At 42.6% G+C, this 19,325-nt stretch overlaps 1 protein-coding gene across 1 annotated transcript in view; it reads left to right on the top strand.

The window, feature by feature from the left end:
* The first annotated feature begins 3,932 nt into the window (after positions 1-3,932).
* LOC127568730 (calponin-3-like) overlaps positions 3,933-19,325 on the top strand; it is a 57,533-nt gene continuing 42,140 nt past the window's right edge. The window contains exon 1 of the mRNA XM_052012806.1: positions 3,933-4,454. Within this exon, the coding sequence (XP_051868766.1) occupies positions 4,398-4,454 (57 nt within the window). The 5' untranslated portion in view covers positions 3,933-4,397. The remainder of the gene's footprint in view (positions 4,455-19,325) is intronic.

Below are 19,325 nucleotides of genomic sequence, written 5' to 3'. Positions count from 1 at the left end.
TCAGGTAAATTATTGGAAAATATTCCGAGGGACAAGATTAATCTGTGTGTGGAGAAGCAGGGAATAATCAATGATAGCATGGCATTGTTAGGGGGAGATCCTATCTGAAAAAACTTGCTTTATTTTTTGAAGAGGTAAGTAAGTATGTTGATGAAGATAGTGTACATGGACTTCAGTAAGGCCCTGAAAAGGGTTCCACATGGGTGACTGGACCAGCCGTCAGCTATGGCAGAGCTCCCAGACCAGCCATCAGCTATGGCAGGGCTTACATGCCATAACAGGCTACAAGACAAAGTCGGGCTGCATAGTTAACAACAGCACATCTCTTCCTCATGAACTTAACGCATTCTATGCGCGTTTTGAACAGAAGGGGCGTGGATTGTCACCACCCACCCTGGCAGCCTCAAATGCAACTGAACCTGTGATCACTGTTGAGGACGTAAGATCAGTCTTCCGGAGAGTGAACACGAGGAAAGCATCTGGCCCAGATGGTGTCCCTGGCCGTGTGCTCAGATCTTGTGCTGATCAGCTGGCAGAAGTATTTGCGGATATATTCAACCTCTCCCTGCTTCAATCTCAGGTTCCCACCCGTTTTAAGAAGACAACTATCATCCCGGTACCAAAGAAAAGCAAGGTAACATGCCTCAATGACTACCGACCAGTGGCTCTGACGTCCACCACCATGAAGTGCTTTGAGAGGTTGGTCATGGCACGCATCAACTCCAGCCTACCAGACAATCTTGACCCACTGCAACCCGCCTATCAACGAAACAGGTCCACAACGGACGCCATCTCCCTGGCCCTACACTCAGCTCTGGAGCATCTGGACAGTAAAGACACCTATGTTAGACTATTGTTTATTGACTACAGCTCTGCCTTCAATACTATAATCCCAAGCAAACTTGTTACCAAACTCCGAGACCTAGGACTCAACACCTCCCTCTGTAACTGGATCCTTGACTTTCTAACCAACAGACCGCAATCAGTGAGGATAGGCAGCAATACCTCCGGCACGATTATTCTCAACACTGGTGCCCCACAAGGCTGTGTCCTCAGCCCTCTACTCTACTCCCTATACGCTCATGACTGTGTGGCCAGATTCTGCTCTAACTCCATTTACAGTTTGCAGATGATACCACCGTTGTAGGCCGTATCTCAAACAGTGATGAGTCGGAGTACAGGAAGGAGATAGAGAGCTTAGTGGAATGGTGTCATGACAACAACCTTTCCCTCAATGTCAACAAAACAAAAGAGCTGGTCATTGACTTCAGGAAAGGGGGTGGTGTACATGCACCTATCTACATCAACGGTGCTGAGGTCAAGACAGTTGAGAGCTTCAAGTTCCTAGGAGTGAACATCACCAACAGCCTCTCCTGGTCAAATCACGTAGATGCCACGGCCAAGAAAGCTCACCAGCACCTCTACTTCCTCAGGAGGTTAAAGAAATTTGGTTTGTCCCCTTTGCCTCTCACCAACTTCTATCGATGCACGATAGAAAGCATCCTATCTGGATGTATCATGGCTTGGTACAGTAACTGCTCTGCCCAGGACCTCAAGAAACTGCAGAGAGTGGTGGGCACAGCCCAGCGCATCACAGACACCAGCCTCCCCTCCTTGGACTCTGTCTTTACCTCTCGTTGTCTTGGTGAAGCAGCCAGCATAATCAAAGACCCCACCCACCTGGGTCATTCTCTCTTCTCTCCTCTTCCATCAGGTAGAAGATACAGGAACCTGAGGGCATGTACCACCAGACTTAAGGACAGCTTCTACCCCACTGTAATAAGACCATTGAACGGTTCCCTTGTACAATAAGATGGACTCTGACCTCACGATCTACCTTGTTGTGACCTTGCACTTTATTAAACTGCACTTTCTCTGTAGCTGTGATGCTTTACTCTGTACTGTTATTGTTTTTACCTGTACTACCTCAATGCACTCTGTACTAACTCAATATAACTGCACTGTGTAATGAATTGACCTGTACGATCGGTATGCAAGACAAGTTTTTCACTGTACCTCGGTACAAGTGGCAATAATAAACCAATACCAAACCAATACCAATAGGCGAATTGGATCTGAAATTAGCTTGATGATAGGAAGCAGAAGGAGATGGTGAGGATAAGGTGGTTAAGGAGGTATACAGGATACTTGTCTTTATTAGCTGTCTGGGACATAGAATAAGAGCAGGGAGCTTGTGGCACAACTAAGTACATCATTAGTTTGGCCACATCTGGAGTACAGTGGACATTTCTAGTCATCACATCATCAGAGGAAGGACATGATTGCACTGGCAAAGGTGCAGGAGAGATTCTTCAGGTTGCTGCCTGAGATGGAGCATTTAACCTTTGAGGAGATACTAGATAGGCTAGATTTTGATTTGTTTACCTTGGAGCAGAGGAGGGTGGGGTTTGGAGGTTGCTGATAGAGGTATACAAAATTATGAGGGCATAGATACGACTAATAGTGGGAAAATATTCCTCATTGCAGAGATATCTCAAACAAGAAGGCATAGCTTTAGGGTAACGGATAAGAGAATTGGAGGGGATTTGATGAAGAATTTGGCATAACGTTATAAGATGAAAGAGTGGCTCAAGATTGGCATGGGATAAATGGGCTTCATTTCTTGGTGCAGGTGAAAAGGAAATCATGTTTAGCAAATCTGTTGGAGGTTGTGATTGGCAGTATAGTTCGGGCCAAAACTGTTCATGTGCTTATTTCAGAATCAGAATCAGGTTTATTATCACTGTCTTATATGACGTGAAATTTGTTGTTTTGCAGCAGCAGTACAGTGCAAAGACATAAAATTACTATAAATTACAAAATAAATAAATAGTGCAAAAGAAAGGAATAATGAGGTAGTGTTCACGGATCATTCAGAAGTCTGATGGCGGGGGGGGGGGGGGGCGGTAGAAGCTGTTGCTGAACCATTGAGTGTGGATCTTCAGGCTCCCGTACCTGCTCCCTGATGGAAGTAACGAGAAGAGGCCATGTCCCGGATGGTGAGAGTCTTTAGTGATGGATGCTGCCATCTTGAGGCACCTCCTCTTGAAGATGTCCACAGTGGTGGGGAGGGTTGTGCCTGTGATGGAGCCGGCTGAGTCTACAACCCCTTGCAGCCTCTAGTGATCCTGTGCATTCGAGCCTCCACACCAGATGGTTCTGCAACCAGTCAGAATGCTCTCCACTGTACATCCCTTTAGCCCTACCATATCAGATGCTGGCCTGCAGAATGTTTCCTGCATTTTCAATTTTTATTTCCGATTTCCAGCATTTGCAGCATTACTTTAAATTTCAGGTCAATTGCATGCTGTTTTTGTTTAGCACACAAGTCATTCCATGTTGCAGCTTCCTACAAGTGCTCCCGTCTCCTCCCATGTCCCAAGGTCATGCAAATTGGTGGGTTAATTGGCCACTCCAGATTGCCCCTGGGGTGTAGATGAGTGGTAGAACCTGGGGTGGGGGGGGGGGGGTGAATTGATGGAAATGTGGCAAGAAAAGCTGGAGAGAGATGCTCAATAGTCTATTTCTGTACTATAACACTCTATGAAGACACTCCCTGACTTCCACACTACACTCACTGAGATCAGCTATCTATTTTCAGCACATTAATTTCCGATTCAGATTCCTAAGTGTATTCTTCAATGGAAATTATTTGCTTTATTTAGGAATATTAGAAGCAGTGACATTTAAACACATGAAACTGAGAAGGCTTGTTCCAAAGTATTGGCAAGTAGAGAAATAAGATTCTCTGACAATGAACTTTTTTTCCCTCTTGGAATATCCTGATTTACAAGGGGAAAAAATATTTCCCATTCTCTTTCCAGAGGGGGCTGTCACCATCATAGAGCGCTTTGGAGAGGGGGACTTGGTTCCTTTTGTTCCTGGGGTGGTGGTGCCCCTCTTATATGTTGCCCACCACCCTGAAGCTCACTACCCAGATCCTGGACTGCTCCCCCCTAAAACCAAGCAGCCCTTCTTCAGTGTTCCCCACCCCAGGGGCTCGGTGGGAGGGGCAGGCTGGCGGCGGGCGGGGTTCCAGGGTGAAACAAAGGCTGCAGAGCCGATTGGCCCGGCGGCTCTGCCAATCGTGCGGGCGGGTCTGTGTGAGCCGGCTTTGCATTGTGAGCGCCCGAGGAGGCGGTGTTTCGTCTCTCGCTCCGCACGGCAGAGGCTGCAGTTTGTGAGTCCGAGTGAAGCGCCTGGGGGTCCCCGCCGTTCCATCCACCCCTAGATCTGGGCTTCGCGCCGCCGCCACCACCACCACCAGCAGCCGCTGCCGCCCGCCTTCGCGAAGCTCCTGCATCCGCCGGCTTTCGACCACCCTATTCAGACCTGAGCCACTCTCCCTCCCTCTCTCGATACACATACACACACACACACACACACACACACACACAATGGCTCACTTTAACAGAGGTCCCGCGTACGGTCTGACCGCCGAAGTACGAAACAAGGTAAAGTCAACCTGCAAAAGAAGCATTGCAAACAATCCAAGTTTCCTTATTTCTTTTGTATTGGGGGTGGGGTGGGGGGTTTGAAGGTTTTATGAAGTGAGCTTCATGCGTGACGTGGAAAGAATTGTTCAGAGTGGGGTTTGCGTGCGAAAGATAACGGTGGCATCAGCGCTTTTTTTTCCCCTCCTGTATTTTTTTTTGTAAAGTAATTGCTGTGTGTTGATGTTAAAATGCTGAGTGAACGCTGTGGGTTCATGGGCGGAGGCGCTTTTCAGGGTCGTCTCATTTCCAGCTCCATTGTCTGAGGGGGCTGGGGTGCTTTGATGTTGCAGCGAAGTCCTTGGGGAAGGGAGACCGATTTGGTCGACGTGAGGGTTTTTTTTCCCCTTATTCAGCAGAATCCCAGAGGAAGGAATTGAGAGGGGGGGATGGTGGAGAGGGAGCTCTTCTGTAGCGTTGACGAAGACTGCAATTTGAATGAAGAGCTCTGCCTTGGTGGTGTTGGTGGAATTTGCCCTTGCACGGATTCTGCCGGCACTTATCAGCTAGAGACCAAACGTCAACATTTCTTTCAAGTTTGGGTTATGCAGTTCGTGGCTTTTGTTAGCCATTCCAGAAGTTGATGCAGACAGATAAAATGCAGCGATCCTGCTCTTGCTCACCACGGGTCTGGTGTTACCCATTGCATTTGAGATAGTTGATTTAAATTATGCCTGGGTTAGCCAGATCTACAAGCTGGTTGGAGATGTTCGTCTATTTTATTGTGCTATGAGTAACTACACACTGCGCAGTTGGTGTTGGAAGATCTTTTATTGCTTCAAATAACTTTTCTCGTACTTTTATTTTACACAACGTGGCAAAACAAAGTCAGCAAGTAAGAATGAAAATCCTATATCCTCACTCTTTTAACGTCTAGGTAATTTCTACTTTTGAATCGCAACAGTTTTCAGGATATCTCCCAATCAGTTCATACCTCCCAGCAAGAGATATTCGTTTAACCTGAGACAGGACAGCAGTCGCTATTGATTGGTTGCTTTGCTGCTTCACGCATTTAATGAAAATCGTGTATAGAGTTTCGTGTTTTGTATGTACATGAGGTGCAGAGGGTATTGGCAAATCCATATTTTTTTTAAACGGCCCTTAATGTCCCAAGCAATTCGCAAAAAATCAAGTTCTGATACCCCTTTTATGATTAAGTTCAGCAAATTTGACTTAACTGGTCTAGTATCCAGTTGATCTGGTCTAAAATGGAAAATGCTGGAAAAACTCCGGTCAGGTAGCGTGTGATAAGAGAATCAGTCAACATTTCTGGTCTGTGCCCCTTCAGCAGTACCTTTTTTGATTTAAAAAAAAATCACTTGCAATTGATTTGGTCGATTGTTCCAAATATGTACTCTGCAATGTTTTCTGGTATTTGCATCACATTTTATTTTGTGAACTCTGAAATTAGGAAATACTTTACAGACAAGCCAGAGTCTGAGGAGGCAGCTCTTTGTTTCAGTTCCGTGACCTTGCATCACACAGTAGTCTTCTTCGTTCTATTAGTGATAAGGTTGGAAGATTTTGACCATTTTCCCAAGGTGTGCATATACTATTCAACTGCATTTTGCCCCACCGAGCCAATTTCCTTCGGCATACTCCCTCGTCCTACATTGCAGAGCTGTGTTGCCTTTTAAAATCTGAGTAGATCTTGCAATAGCATGTGACATCATTATTTAAAATAAAAAGTTACAAGTCCTTTGAATCCACTCCATTGAAGTAGATTATGTAGGTATCTTGGTCTGTTTTTGTTTTGTTGCAATTTTGCGGGGTTATGTACCAATGAAGGAACAAAATTGAGAAAGATAACTTGGACTCTTTGTATCAAGAGTCTCATTTTTGAGCTTGATGGCCTGACTCCTTCCTTTGAGTAATCAAGAAAAGCACAAGGGTGTCAAGTCATCCAGCTGAGGTGTTAATATGCTGTGCATGTTTGCCTCAAATGTTGATGAGCTTAAAAATTACATTGTTAAATTTAGTGCCTTCATAGGAATTTGAAACCAGTTTTAACTGTTTTGAAATCATAGAAGTATAATGTTACTTTGACATTGAATGCAATATTTAACTTTTGAATTCAGTTGGTGGTTTCTGGGGGTGTATCCTGCATTTTGGGTTTCCTCCTGACTCTCATAGGGTTCAGCAGTAGAACTGTACAAGGATGGGCCAATCCAATAAGATGACATGTACAGGCTAGGAGAGAAACTTGGGGAGTAAAGAGCACTGAGAATGGCACATTGGGATCAAACCATAAAGTGCTCTAAGAAGAATAATACACTAGCTAGTTGGGTAGGGATTTGGGTGTAAAATAGGGGGAGTATTACCCAGCTGAGATATTTTGGGAGCTTTCTATTTCTAAGGAAATAGGGAGTTTACTGCTTTGTCACCATAAATGTACTGCTACTTCAATCCTATACAAAAGAGTTGAAATTGGTACAAAATCTCTAGGATTTATTTGTATAATCTGGCTGCTTCTAACGAGCACCCAATCTGGGTTGCATAATTTCAGCTCAGCTGTTTTTTGTGTGGTGTTTTGCATTCCTTCTTTTTTTTGTAATTTGAAGAATGTTGGATTCCTCAGTGGGACAAAGTGCAGGTTTGAAGGATTAGATTTTAAGAGGCTGTGATACTTCGCAAGGCTCTCAATTATGTTATGTTGTGCCAGTATTTCTCTTGTAGCTGCTACATCCAGCTGGTATAGAATGCTATCCCACTTCAAGATAGTGTTCAATATTTTCAGTTCAATTCAGTTGTTAAATGTGGGCTCCAAGTTGTTTGGCCTCTTACACTTCTTAATAAAAGCTGTTTTGGATGTGGATTGAGACAAAATTAAATTTTTTACACCAAAGAATATAGTAAAATGCAAATTTCTGTGATGGTACCCATGTGCTGATCTAAACCTTGATGTAAACTTTTGTCTTTTTGGGTGTGTGTGTTGGTGTTTCTAGATGATTTCAGATATGGAATATTCATTATGCTGAAAATAAAGATGATTGGAAATGAAAATGAAAGCATTTTAATATAATGTCCAGGTAGGCTGGAAGAAGTGGGAGCGCTGGATTTGCGTGCTCATTATCAAACTAGTGATTACCATGTAGTAAAACTAAATTGCCCTTGTTCACAACAGCAGCCTTCATTTGCCGATACCTGCTATTTCATTCCTTATTGAAGATCAGAGCACGTGAGAAACCACAATGAACTTCAGTGGAAAGAGATTCTGCTAAAATTCCAGTTGCCTATTGAGTATTTTATTCTTGTAGCAAAGGATGTATTGAATTTAACACTGATTCTATGCAGTATCTAAGATGGCTGATTTGCAATATTATAGTTTGTCTTTCAAAAAAGCTTTGAACTAAAATTTCACTCATTCACATCTTTCTACGTGTACATTGAGACATTAACTATTGGATGTCTCAGATGTTGTTTAAGGAATGAAAATTGTCCTGAATTTTTTTAAAGAAAATCAATAGTAGTTAATAATTTCTGTGAAATTAGAAAGCAAGTCGAACCATTTCATTCAATTAAGAACACATAATTAGCTCATCTTTTAGTTACTGTACCTGTTGCTGTTGTGGTTATTTCTCTAATGCCATGTAACCAGCTGTATTTTTTACATCTGAGAAGGGGGGTGGGGGAGAAGAGAGAATGCCGTAAACAAGCAGAGTTTGTATTTGGTTGCGAGCTCTGGAAACTTGGCTCAGTGCAGCAGCTGGTGAAGGTCTCACCTAACTGCTACGTTGCCACAGTTAAATTTACCAGTTGAATGTTTACATCAAGGAATAAGTCCTTAGATTGTTCTTCCATTGTGATTTCTCTACCCTTGCACCATCAAAAAAAACATAATGGGGGTGGGGTCACAGAAGTAGATGGTGGTTATGAGAGTACTCCAACTCTGACCGGTTGAGGCAGGCTCTGTTTTTGTAAGCACTTTCATTACTAGTTACTTGAGTGAGGGTGCAGTGTAGAGTAAAACCACATCTAATATTTCAACCCAAAAGGTGGAATACATTTAAATTCTCTTTTTAAGAGTTCAAGGTGAATGCAGTGATGGGCATTAAATAATATTTTGGAGGTAAAACTTTCAATGACTTTTTGGAGAACAACAGTGCAGTTCAATTTGATTGTGAAATGTAATTTTTAAGAGTGGTCTATATTCATCAATGGGAATTTCTGTGATGAAGTGTCCTTCTAATGCCCAGGTGTTATGAAGAGCAAATTCACCTCCAAGCAAGCTGCATGATTCTAGAGTATTCATGGTTTTAGAACAAATAATGTGAATGGCTGAACTTGGAGCCACACACAAATGATTGCAGGGCAAAGGTGCTTGCCCAGTGTACAAAATCAGTTGCCTACAAAAGACATTTAGTTGTGGGAGAAACCATATGCAGGTTGGGTGACTGCTTTGCAGAGCACTTCCATTCCACAGTGGTGACTTGAATATTCAGTTGCCTGTCACTTTAATGCTCCATCCCACTCCACTCTAACCCTTGTTTTCAGCCGCCTACACTTTTCCAATGAAACCAAATGTAAACTGGAGGAACAGCATGTCATTTGTCTAGGCATGCAATCTCGGGATCCAATTTTTGTCTGCAATAATATCAGAAAACCAGCCTTTCCTGTTTTGTGAACTGGCTAGTTTTCATGCAAAGTCATCCACCTTAACTCTGCTTTTGTCTCCGTAGATGCTGCTTTATCTATCAGCATTCATTTTTGTTCAGACTTTTAGCAACTGCTGTGCTCTGTCTCTTGAAGTTCCAGCTTGTTTTTTTTTATTTTTTTCTAACTGTCCTCTTCCATCATTTAACTGGATGGCTCTGAAAGCATTGTATCACATTAATCTCCACAGACATTTCCCTTGTTCTCTCCACTCCTTTCCGCTCTCTACAACTTAAAACGTGTTTCTGTTCTCAATTTTCCAGGTGTGATGAAGGATATTGACCTGAAAAGTTAACCCTGTTTCTCCCTGCACAGATACTGCCTGACCTGTGTGTTTCCAGCATTCTGTTTTCAATGTACATTTCCAGCATTTGCAGTTCTGATAGTCAATGGAATGTATTTCATTCTAATACCTACACACGTTCTGTGGTATCCCATTTTAATAGTTTGATATCTGCTCCTAAAAATAGACAAAATTCAAATGACACCTGAAAGTATACCACAAGTTATTTTTTTGAAGAACAAAAAAATTGACAGAGCAAAATTAAGAAAAAAACACTGTTACTGGTGTCTTTGTTATCACATTTTGGGCATCTACCTCGTAGAAATAATGGACTAGAGGATGATGGTAGCACTTAGGCACAGTGTATGTTATAAGTCAACCTAGTGCAACCAATCTTCCCAGTTTTATGGTTAGAATGTTAATTGTAAACCACCTTCCCCTTCCATTTGACAAACAGGCTGTTGTGATGTGCATTAAAGACCTGAAATTCAGCTAGCAGAGCAACAATTGACTAAGAGTTCTGGGATGCAGTGACTGTATAGGAAGTGCATCTGTGGCACATTTTTTAAACTTAAAAGAAAATAGTTTTCTTTGCATGTTGCTTTTCTCTTCCATTCTTGGCTGTTCATTAGTATGCACCCTTTACTGCAAGGGTGGGACTGGGGCTTTTACTCACAACCTTTTGACCCTGACACATTGGCTTAAAACTTGCTGCAAATGTTGGTAAGACACCGTCCACTTCTGGCATTTTGGTTAAACTCCCGATAGAGCATAAGGTTATGCTATCGACGGTAAAGGAAGCTGTTCTGCCTCTGGGTGCCTGCTTTGACTAGCTCATTGTAAAGTAACAATCTGTTTTACTGGGAGAGGTGAAGGATGTGAGTTGTTCGCTAGAGCTGTTTGTGTGCAGGACTATGCGTGTTGTCTTCTTGCAGCATCTTTAAACAAAACTTTGAAGCTTTGATATTGTTTGTTAATAAGCTATTTTGAAGTCCAGAATAAAAATTTTTAAATGCCACAAAATGGTGGTAGGCATATTGAAATTATGTCAAAGTACTGACGTTCGTATGGACCAGTGGGGGGGGGGGGGGGAACATGGAACTTGCAGTGGATTCTGTCATCAGCAGATTAGAAGAATACCATATGGCACAAATAATTCAAGATGTCGCTAAGAAACACTATTCCCTTGAATTTGCCGTCCATATAAAAGTGATTGGCATGTCAGGAGTAAATGTCCTAACCAGGCCGAGGAGAGGGAGAAAAACAAGCTCAAGTTCTTGAAATAAGCATTTAATTGAGTAACAAAACCAATAAAATGAATGATTTAAGCAAAATACAGCAATGTTACCACCACTAGCAGAGAGGAATGCCAGTGTTTTGACTGTTGAATTGAAGTTAAGAACACAAAATAGGAGTAGGGTAAGGCCATTAGGCCTCTTGAACCTACTCCACCATTCAATATGATCATAGAACAGTACAGAAAAATACAGGCTCTTCGGCCCACAATGTTGTGCCAACCTTTAAACCTCCCCTAAGACTATCTAACCCCTTCCTCCCTCGCATCTCTCTATTTTAAATTGCTCCATATGCTTATCTGGTAATCTCTTGAATTTGACCAATGTACCTGCCTCCACCACCACCCCAGGCAGCGCATTCCATGTCCCAACCACTCTCTGGGTAAAAAAACCTTCCTCTGATATCTCCCTTGAACTTACCACCCATTACTTCAAAGCCATGCCCTCTTGTATTGAGCATTGGTGCCCTGGGAAAGAGGTGCTGGCTGTCTACTCTATCTATTCCTCTTAATATTTTGTATATCTCTATAATGTCTCCTCTCATCTTCCTTCTCTCCAAAGAGTAAAGCCCTAGCTCCCTTAGTCTCTTCTTATAATGCGTACTCTCTAAACCAGGCAGCATCCTGGTAAACCTCCTCTGCACCCTTTCCAACGCTTCCACATCATGGCTGATCTATGCTGGCCTCCAACTCCACTTCTGTGCCAGTTCCTCATGAACTTTTATCCAACTAGTTCCTCCTCTGCCAACACTCATCTGCCTGGCAGAGCTTGTTGTTGCCCTGAACAACTTCTCTCTTTATTCCTCCTCGGTTCCCACAAATCAAAGGTGTAGTCGTGTCTTCTCATTGGCTACGTAGAACAGACCTTGTTCCAAATCTTTTCTGGTACCACTTCCCAACTTTCTCCTTTCCATCAGCTGCATTGGTACTGCTTCCTGCACCTGTGTGGAACTTGTCAATTTTCCCACCTTCACTACTAACATCCACCCTGTCCTCAAATTCACTGGGACTGTTTCTGCCACTTGTCTCCCTTTTTTGGATCTGTGTCTCTATCTCAGGACACAAACTATTCACTGACATTTACTGTAAACCCACTGACTCCCATAAATACCCACACTACATCTCTTCCCATCTTGTCTCTTGTAAGGTAAATTGGTTTATTATTGTCACATGTACTGAGGTACAGCGAAGAGCTTGTCTTACATACTGTTCATAGTGATCAATTCATTACAACAGTGCATTGATGTAGTACAAGTAAAACAATACAGAATGCAGAATAAAATGTTAGAGTGTGCAGTGCAGGTAGACAATTAAGTGCTGGCCATAACGAGGTAGGTGTGAGGTCAAGAGTCCATCTTGCCATACTAGGGAACCATTTAATAGTCTTATAACAGTGTGATAGAAGCTGTCCTTGAGCCTGGTGGTAGGTACGTGCTTTCAGGCATTTGTATCTTCTGCCTGATGGGAGGGGGAGAAGAGAGAATGTCCAGAGTGGGTGAGGTCTTTGATTATGCTAGTTGTTTTACCGAGGCAGCGAGAACTGTGGATGGAGTCCATGGAGGGGAGGCTGGTTTCCGTGATGTGCTGAGCTGTGTCCACAACTCTGCAGTTTCTAGCTGACACAGGCCGAGCAGTTGCCATACCAAGCCATAATGCATCCAGCTAGGATGCTTTCTATGGTGCCTTGATTTTTAAAAAGAAAATTGAGCATCAAAGGGAACATGCCAAATCCCCCTTTCTCCTAATTTTTCCATCTCCACTGCATCTGCCCTCAAGATAAGGCATTCCATTCCAGGACATCTGAAATGTCCTCCTTTATCAGGAAACATGGCCTCCCTTCTACTGTGGTTGATGGAGCCTTATCTTGCATTTCCTCCTGACTTCTGTTCTCGCTCCTCTCCATCCAAAAAGAGTTCTCCTCATCCACACCTTTCACCCGACTAGGCTCGGTGTCTAGCACATCATTCTCTGCCAGCTGTAATGGGATCCCTTCACCCCTTTCTGCCTTTCGCAGGGACCATTCTCTGTGATCTGCTCATCCTTCCATGACCCCTGGCACTTACCCCTGCTATAGGAGGGGAAACACTTGCTCCTCACTCACCACCATCCAGGGACCTAAACTGTCCTTCCGGCTGAGGCAAAGATTCAAGCTCACCCCCTCCAATCTTGGCTATTGCATTCAGTGCTTCCAATATGGTCTCCTCTATGTCGGTGAAACCAAGGGCAGACTAGGCGACCAGTTTGCAGAGCACCTGTGCTCTGTCCGCAGTGGCCATCTCAGGCTCCCAGTTGGATGCCATTTCAGCTCTCCTTCCCAGTCCCACGCTGACCTGTCCGTCCTCTGCTTTCTCTACTGCCAAGGTGAGGACCAATGCAAACTGGAACAACATCTCCTTTTCTGCCTGGGTAGTCTACAACCAAATAGTAGGAACATTGAATTTTCCAGTTTCAGGTTACCCTTGCTTCATGTGTTCCCCTCTCTGTCCTTCTCTACCTCTGGTCCTCCCACTTTTGTTCCCTTTCCCATATCCCCATCCCCCTTCCATGGGTGAAGTATGTAGGTAGTAGGTGGATGATACTGTCCATATACTTAACCCACCATAACACCTTCCCCCTCTGGTTCCATCTGCCCTTCACCTCTCCCTTAATGGTTCCCATTATCACCTTCCTTACTTATCAGGTTCTAGCACTAGTGCCCGTTGTGTCTCCAGTTATCACCCTCCAGCTTCTGTCTCCACCTTCACTCTCCCACTTCTTCCCCACTTACCCCCCCCCCCCCCCCAAAAAAAATCTGGTTCCATCTGCCTCTTTTTTTTTCTTGTCTCTGCCACCTATCTTCCACCCACCTGCCTGTCTCTCTCAGCATCACTCCTCCCCCTCCCTCACCAGGCTCCTCTTGCCTATCATCCCTTGCCTCTTCAGGTTACCCAAGGGCCCCTATCTCACTCTTTCTCCTCACCTTATATCGGTTATGTTTGCTCTCTGCTCTCAGGCCTGATGCAGGGTCTCAACTAGAAACATTGACAATTCCTTTCCTTCCACAGATGCTGCTTGACCTGCTGAGTTCCTCCAGCAGTTTGCTTTTGCTTCAGATTCCAGCATCTGCAGTCTCTTGTGTCTCTAACTTTTACCCTTTTCTGTTGTAAGCATGGCATTAGACTTGTTTCAGTACTCCAGAGGAGCTTTATGTAGGAGCTTTACATTTGAGCAAAGTGGTGCTTGGGATTCATGGGATCCGTCTGCTTTGAGGTACTTTTTTTTGGATTGTTTGAGGTAACAGCCTGGCTTTAGTTGAAGAAGTCTGTGGCCACCTCTGCAGTTGATATATTAAAGAGAAAATTGAAAGAACAAAATGGACCATTGTTGAAGTTGCAGGATTTGATGCAATGCCTGTTACTGGCATCAAGGGTAAATTGCCCAATGGAAAACACACTGCCAACTGATTTTCTTCTGAATCTGGAGTGCATGCATTGATGAAAGCTGATTTGTGGACCCCCTATCGTAATTGAGGGAAAAAAATGAGAGCTTGACACCCATTCTAATTGTGCAATTGTTAAGGTGATAACGTCAAAAATTGGGGTTTGCAAGCCTGCTGGTGTCCATGTCTTAAGCATGAACACTCTTTACTTGGCTAATGGAGAACAGAGAGAACAATGAGTGTTGCACTAAGAGGCTGTTACTGGTATGTTGCCATCTTTACTCAACATTACTTTTGTGTCCCTTTGTGAAGTATTCTAAAAGACTGATGGTGTTGCATGTGCTGTTGGGACACAATCTCACAAGAGTATCATGGCAATCAGATGTGATTCAAGATGGTCCCAGAGGAGAGCAATTGCCATTACAAAGGCATTCACTGGGTGTCTTTTATATTCTTCCTTGGTCACTTATCCAAGTTTCTGGTAGAATTCTATCATTTCCCTGGCAATGTGTGGCTGCCCTTTACCGACATTAACTGTTGAAATTCCTCCAGTGCAGCCTCTGACTGTTCCTGTCCCAGTGAAATGATCCTAGCCATAATTATGGGTAGCGGTCTTTTGCTTTCATGTTGATTTTTTTCCTCTCTCTCTCTCTCCATGGAATTGCACTGGCCTGATTCCATCCCTCTATAAAAGAACAGCCAGTGTGTGTGCAGTCATGATCCATCTTCGCTTTCCACACAGACATCTGTCAAATTCCCTGAGGATTTATCCACTCTGTCCTTTAGCTGTCTCCTGTGACAGTCTGACACTGTTGCCAGGTGGGCCAGCTTTCAGACACTGTATATGCCAGTGCTGTCCAGCGCCAACTCTCTTGGTGTTGTACTTGCTGACTGCTGCCAAGTCATGGATCAGTCGGAACTTTCGCCAACTAAATGTGGTGAAGACTGAAATGAATGTCTGGAACTCTTGCTTCAAAATCCTTGTTTTATTGTGGGATAGAGGAGAGTGTGAAGGAAAATGAAATTTACTCTTTTAAAGATGAAATGAGGTCCAACAACATTCAGCCATTCATTCGGAGCAGGAAGGTTGACAAATCCTAACATGTATTTTTGATCATTAGGTCCATGAGCCTTAGGTCCTCTTTTTGGAGATAATATAATTTTTCCTAAACCAAATTCGACTTGTGATGTAGTGCTATTTCACAGAATACTAAGTTGGTATCCCTGGTGCCCTGACCAATATTTATCCTTCATTCAGTATCATGCTGTTGCTTGTGGCACTTGCAATTCATCTTTTGGGTTCCTTGCATTACAGTGGTGACCACACTTCAGAATGTACTTTGGATGAGAGTTTTTTTTTGAAGGAATCTGAGGCTGTGTAGGATGCTTCATAAATGCAAGGCTACCTTGGCATTGGTTTGAACGCCTTGGGCTTTTATTTGGTTTTCCTTTAAAACCCACGTCTGACTTTATGATAAGGTAAAGACACATGATAAATTACTACAAAGGATTATTGTCAAATCTATAATAAAAGATCAGTTTAGCTTTCTGTATTTGATATTATAAAAGAAGGACGAGCTGCAAAATTAGGGTTTCATGTTGCAGTCCCAAATCAGGATTCTAGATGGTCAAATTTTTACCCTGGTTTTGAATTATAATGCAAATAAATTTGAATCAGGCACTTCCACATATTTCCCTTTAACAACAGTTCTTGTGTATCTGTGGGGTTCTTGAATTTTCCAGTAAAAGTTGGCTTTGAGTTGGATGCCAGAAGCAGATCAAGAACATAAAAGATTGCTGTTCATATTCTTGTACAATCTAAAATGGTGTGTTGAGTAGCTTCTATTTGTTTATGGTTGTGGAGTGCTTTAACCATGCTTGACTATTCAATAAATTTCCACGATTGTGAAAATTATTTCTTTGTATTTGGTATTCTTCTTGGTAGCATTTCTTCCCAAAATACTTGTCACTTTCAAAGAAACCTTTTCGGACCCTATCACTTCGACCAAGTTTTAGAATTGCTTCTTAACCTCTGCTTTCCTAGGTCATTTACCACAGGCCAAACACCTCAGTAAGTTTTCAAACTTCTATTTATTTGATCTGTCCTATTTGATTTTTTTTTTCTTTATTTTGATTTGTTGAGGTAATGCAGAAAAAGCATGATCCTCAACCTACTGCAAGAAAGATGAAGACAGAATTTTGGTTTGTGTAGCATCACCAAATCAAAAACTAGAGGGCATGGGCTTAAGGTGAGAGGGGAAAGATTCAAAAGGGACCTGAGGGGCAATTTCTTCATGAAGAGGGTGGTGCATATATGGAATGATCTGCCGGAGAAAGTAGTTGAGGCGGGTACAATAACATCATCTAAAAGATATTTGGATAAGTACATAGATAGGAGGGGTATAGAGATGTGGGCAAATGGGACTAGTGTAGATGGGAACCTTGGTCGAAATTGTGCTGAAGGGCCTGTTTCCATGCTGTATTACTCTAACTACATGACTTATTATTAGCACCTTGAAAAATTCTTTAAAAATGTATGGGAGAATTTATGTAAAGTCAGTTTTCCATAAGTCCAGTTATCCAGGAGCACCTTATTTTGTTTCTGAAGTAAAGTTCTGATATCAGCTTGAGGGTAAACTGAGTGATTAAGCAGTGAATAGTTTTTATTTTATGCATGTACCATGACGGTGAAAATTTACAATAACATTGATTGGAACTTGTATTTATTGCTGTTTAGTGTCAAGTTAACAGTTCAGTCCTTCAGCCTCACCAGCCCGTTTGGTTCACTTTGCAATGAAATTGCACAGCTGGTGTACACTTGGCACATACTTGAGGCACAGAAACAGGCCCTTCAGCCCATCATGTCCATGTTGACCTTTTTGCCCACCTACACTAATTCCATTTGCCTGCATTAGGTCCTTATCTTTCTGTGCCTTGCCTATTCAAGTGCCTAAGTACCTCTTAAACATAGTCATATCCGATTCATCACCTCTGACAGTGTATTCCAGATGTCAACCACCATGTATATTTTTTTTAATTCCCCTCGGATCCCCTTTAAAGCTTGTTCCCCTTGCCTTGAAGCTATGCTCTCTTGTTTTTGATACCCCTTCCATCCGAGGAAAAGATTCCAATTTTCTACAATTTTGTGTGCTTTCATTGGGACACTGCTCAGCCTCCACCTTTGAGTACAACCATGCTGGGTTTCCTTTGTACATTGTGTTATTTTGTAGATGAGTTGAAAAAATAATTGAATGGTCCCATGGTCAGGATTTTGCTGTTGCACTCTTACTAACATATCCACATTCTGACATCTCAAACGTACATGTGTTGGATGTTTTGGATGCAGTGGCGCATTTGTTAATTTCCATTGAGTATTAATTACTTTGTTGGCTCAAATCTGTTCTGCAGCTTTGAGTCGAGGAACTGCTTTTGCACCTTAGATTTGCATTTCCTGGTATGGGACATAGAGATTAACATTGATAATGTGGTTTCCTTTGTCCTTTGCTATCTGACGGACAGTTGCCCAAACTTATTATTTTGATACTTTTGATCTTCAAATGAACAGTGCCCTTTTAACCTTTTGGGTGAGGTGAGCAGCAGCTATGAACAATGCCGTGACTATTGATGGCTTCTTCAGCACAAATAAAAACAATTGTATGTTAGTCCATTGCTAATCAGGACAGCTGGTAACAGGCTCTTTGCCTTGGATGTGTACCAGCTTTTCTGCAAGAAACCATTCTAACAGCATGTCTGAAGAACTCAAGAGTGGAAAAACTTACTTCAGCTGTCAGTATAGCCTACAAAGGTAACACTGTCTGGAGATTGTCTTTCTGTGCTAGATTTTTAAACCTGCATAGTCTGGCAACACTGAAAGGTGGATAATTTATCTGGTGACACTTCAAAAGGGCATGTGGCCATTTAGGAGGCTATTGGAAATGCATTAAACTTCACTGTAGTAGATTGTGTTTGTTTGTAAACTTGCAGGATGGAAGCAGTGTGGCTCAGTGCAGTATATAACACAGCTTGCAATGTTAAAGGGCAATTTACTTTTTACAGGATTTTGTGTAAAAGGATGTGAAATTCAGCTTAATTGCTTTGCTTTCTCTGAGATATTTCTAATGGGCACCTCCACAATTGTTGAGCACCTTTGGTGTGTTTCTTAAAGGGCTACCATTTAGATCTGGACTTTGGTTGTGAATCTCATTGGGCTGTTTGAAATCATAGTGCCATAACTGATCCAATTTGTTCTCAAACCTTCATATTTTTTAATGGAGGGTATGGATGCAAAACATAGCTGGAGTTCAAGTTTTAATTCTTCAACTAAAAGGCACAGGTGAGAGATTGACATCCAGTGACCAGATGAGTGCAGATGGTGCATCATTTTGGGAGATGAGGTTATTCATTTTAATAGAAAGTAGCAGTAAACAGTGTTTGGAAAGTGAGAATCTATCGAATGTTGAGGGTTTTTCGTACATTGGAAGGCAGGTGATTTTGTTGGTGTTTTGTTGACAGGGAATATTGGGGTTGGAGCACAAAGGCTTTTGTGAGGCCACATTTGGAATGTGGTTTTGTTCTCCTTACCCAAAGGAGGATATGTTAGCCTTGGATATAGTACAACAAAGATTCACTGGATTTATTCAGTACAGCATGGAAATGGACCTTTCAGTCCACTGAGTCTGCACTGATAATTAACCATTCATTTATTCTAATCCTACACTAAACCCATTTATTCTTCCCATATTCCTATCAGTCCCATTTTTTGTTCTACCACCTACACACTAAAGGCAATTCTTGGGCAAATTAAGATGCCAACCCACATGTCTTTGGGATGTGGGAGGAAAGCTATGCAGTTGCAGGGAGAGTGTGCGATTTCCAGACGGACAGCACCTGAGGTCAGGATTGACCACTGGTTGGTCTGTTATAGCTGTGCTGCCCTTCCTGTGATGACGATGTTGTCTTACAAGGAATGATTGAGTCGAAAGGCTCTGTATCCTTCCAGGTTTAGAAGAAAAAGGTGTTCACAGTATGAAATTTGGAGGGGCTTGCCAGTATAGATGCCGATTGGAAGTTTCCTCTGGCTGTAGAATCTAGAACAAAGGAATATTGGCCCTGGTTACTGGGTCACTATTTAGGACCCCTCAGTGAAATAGTTCAAGTGATTTCTCAGCAATCAGAGTATATTCA

The sequence above is a fragment of the Pristis pectinata genome, chromosome 3 (assembly GCF_009764475.1).
Source record: "Pristis pectinata isolate sPriPec2 chromosome 3, sPriPec2.1.pri, whole genome shotgun sequence".
In the NCBI taxonomy this organism is placed as follows: domain Eukaryota; kingdom Metazoa; phylum Chordata; class Chondrichthyes; order Rhinopristiformes; family Pristidae; genus Pristis; species Pristis pectinata.
This window is presented reverse-complemented; position numbering and strand designations above follow the sequence as displayed.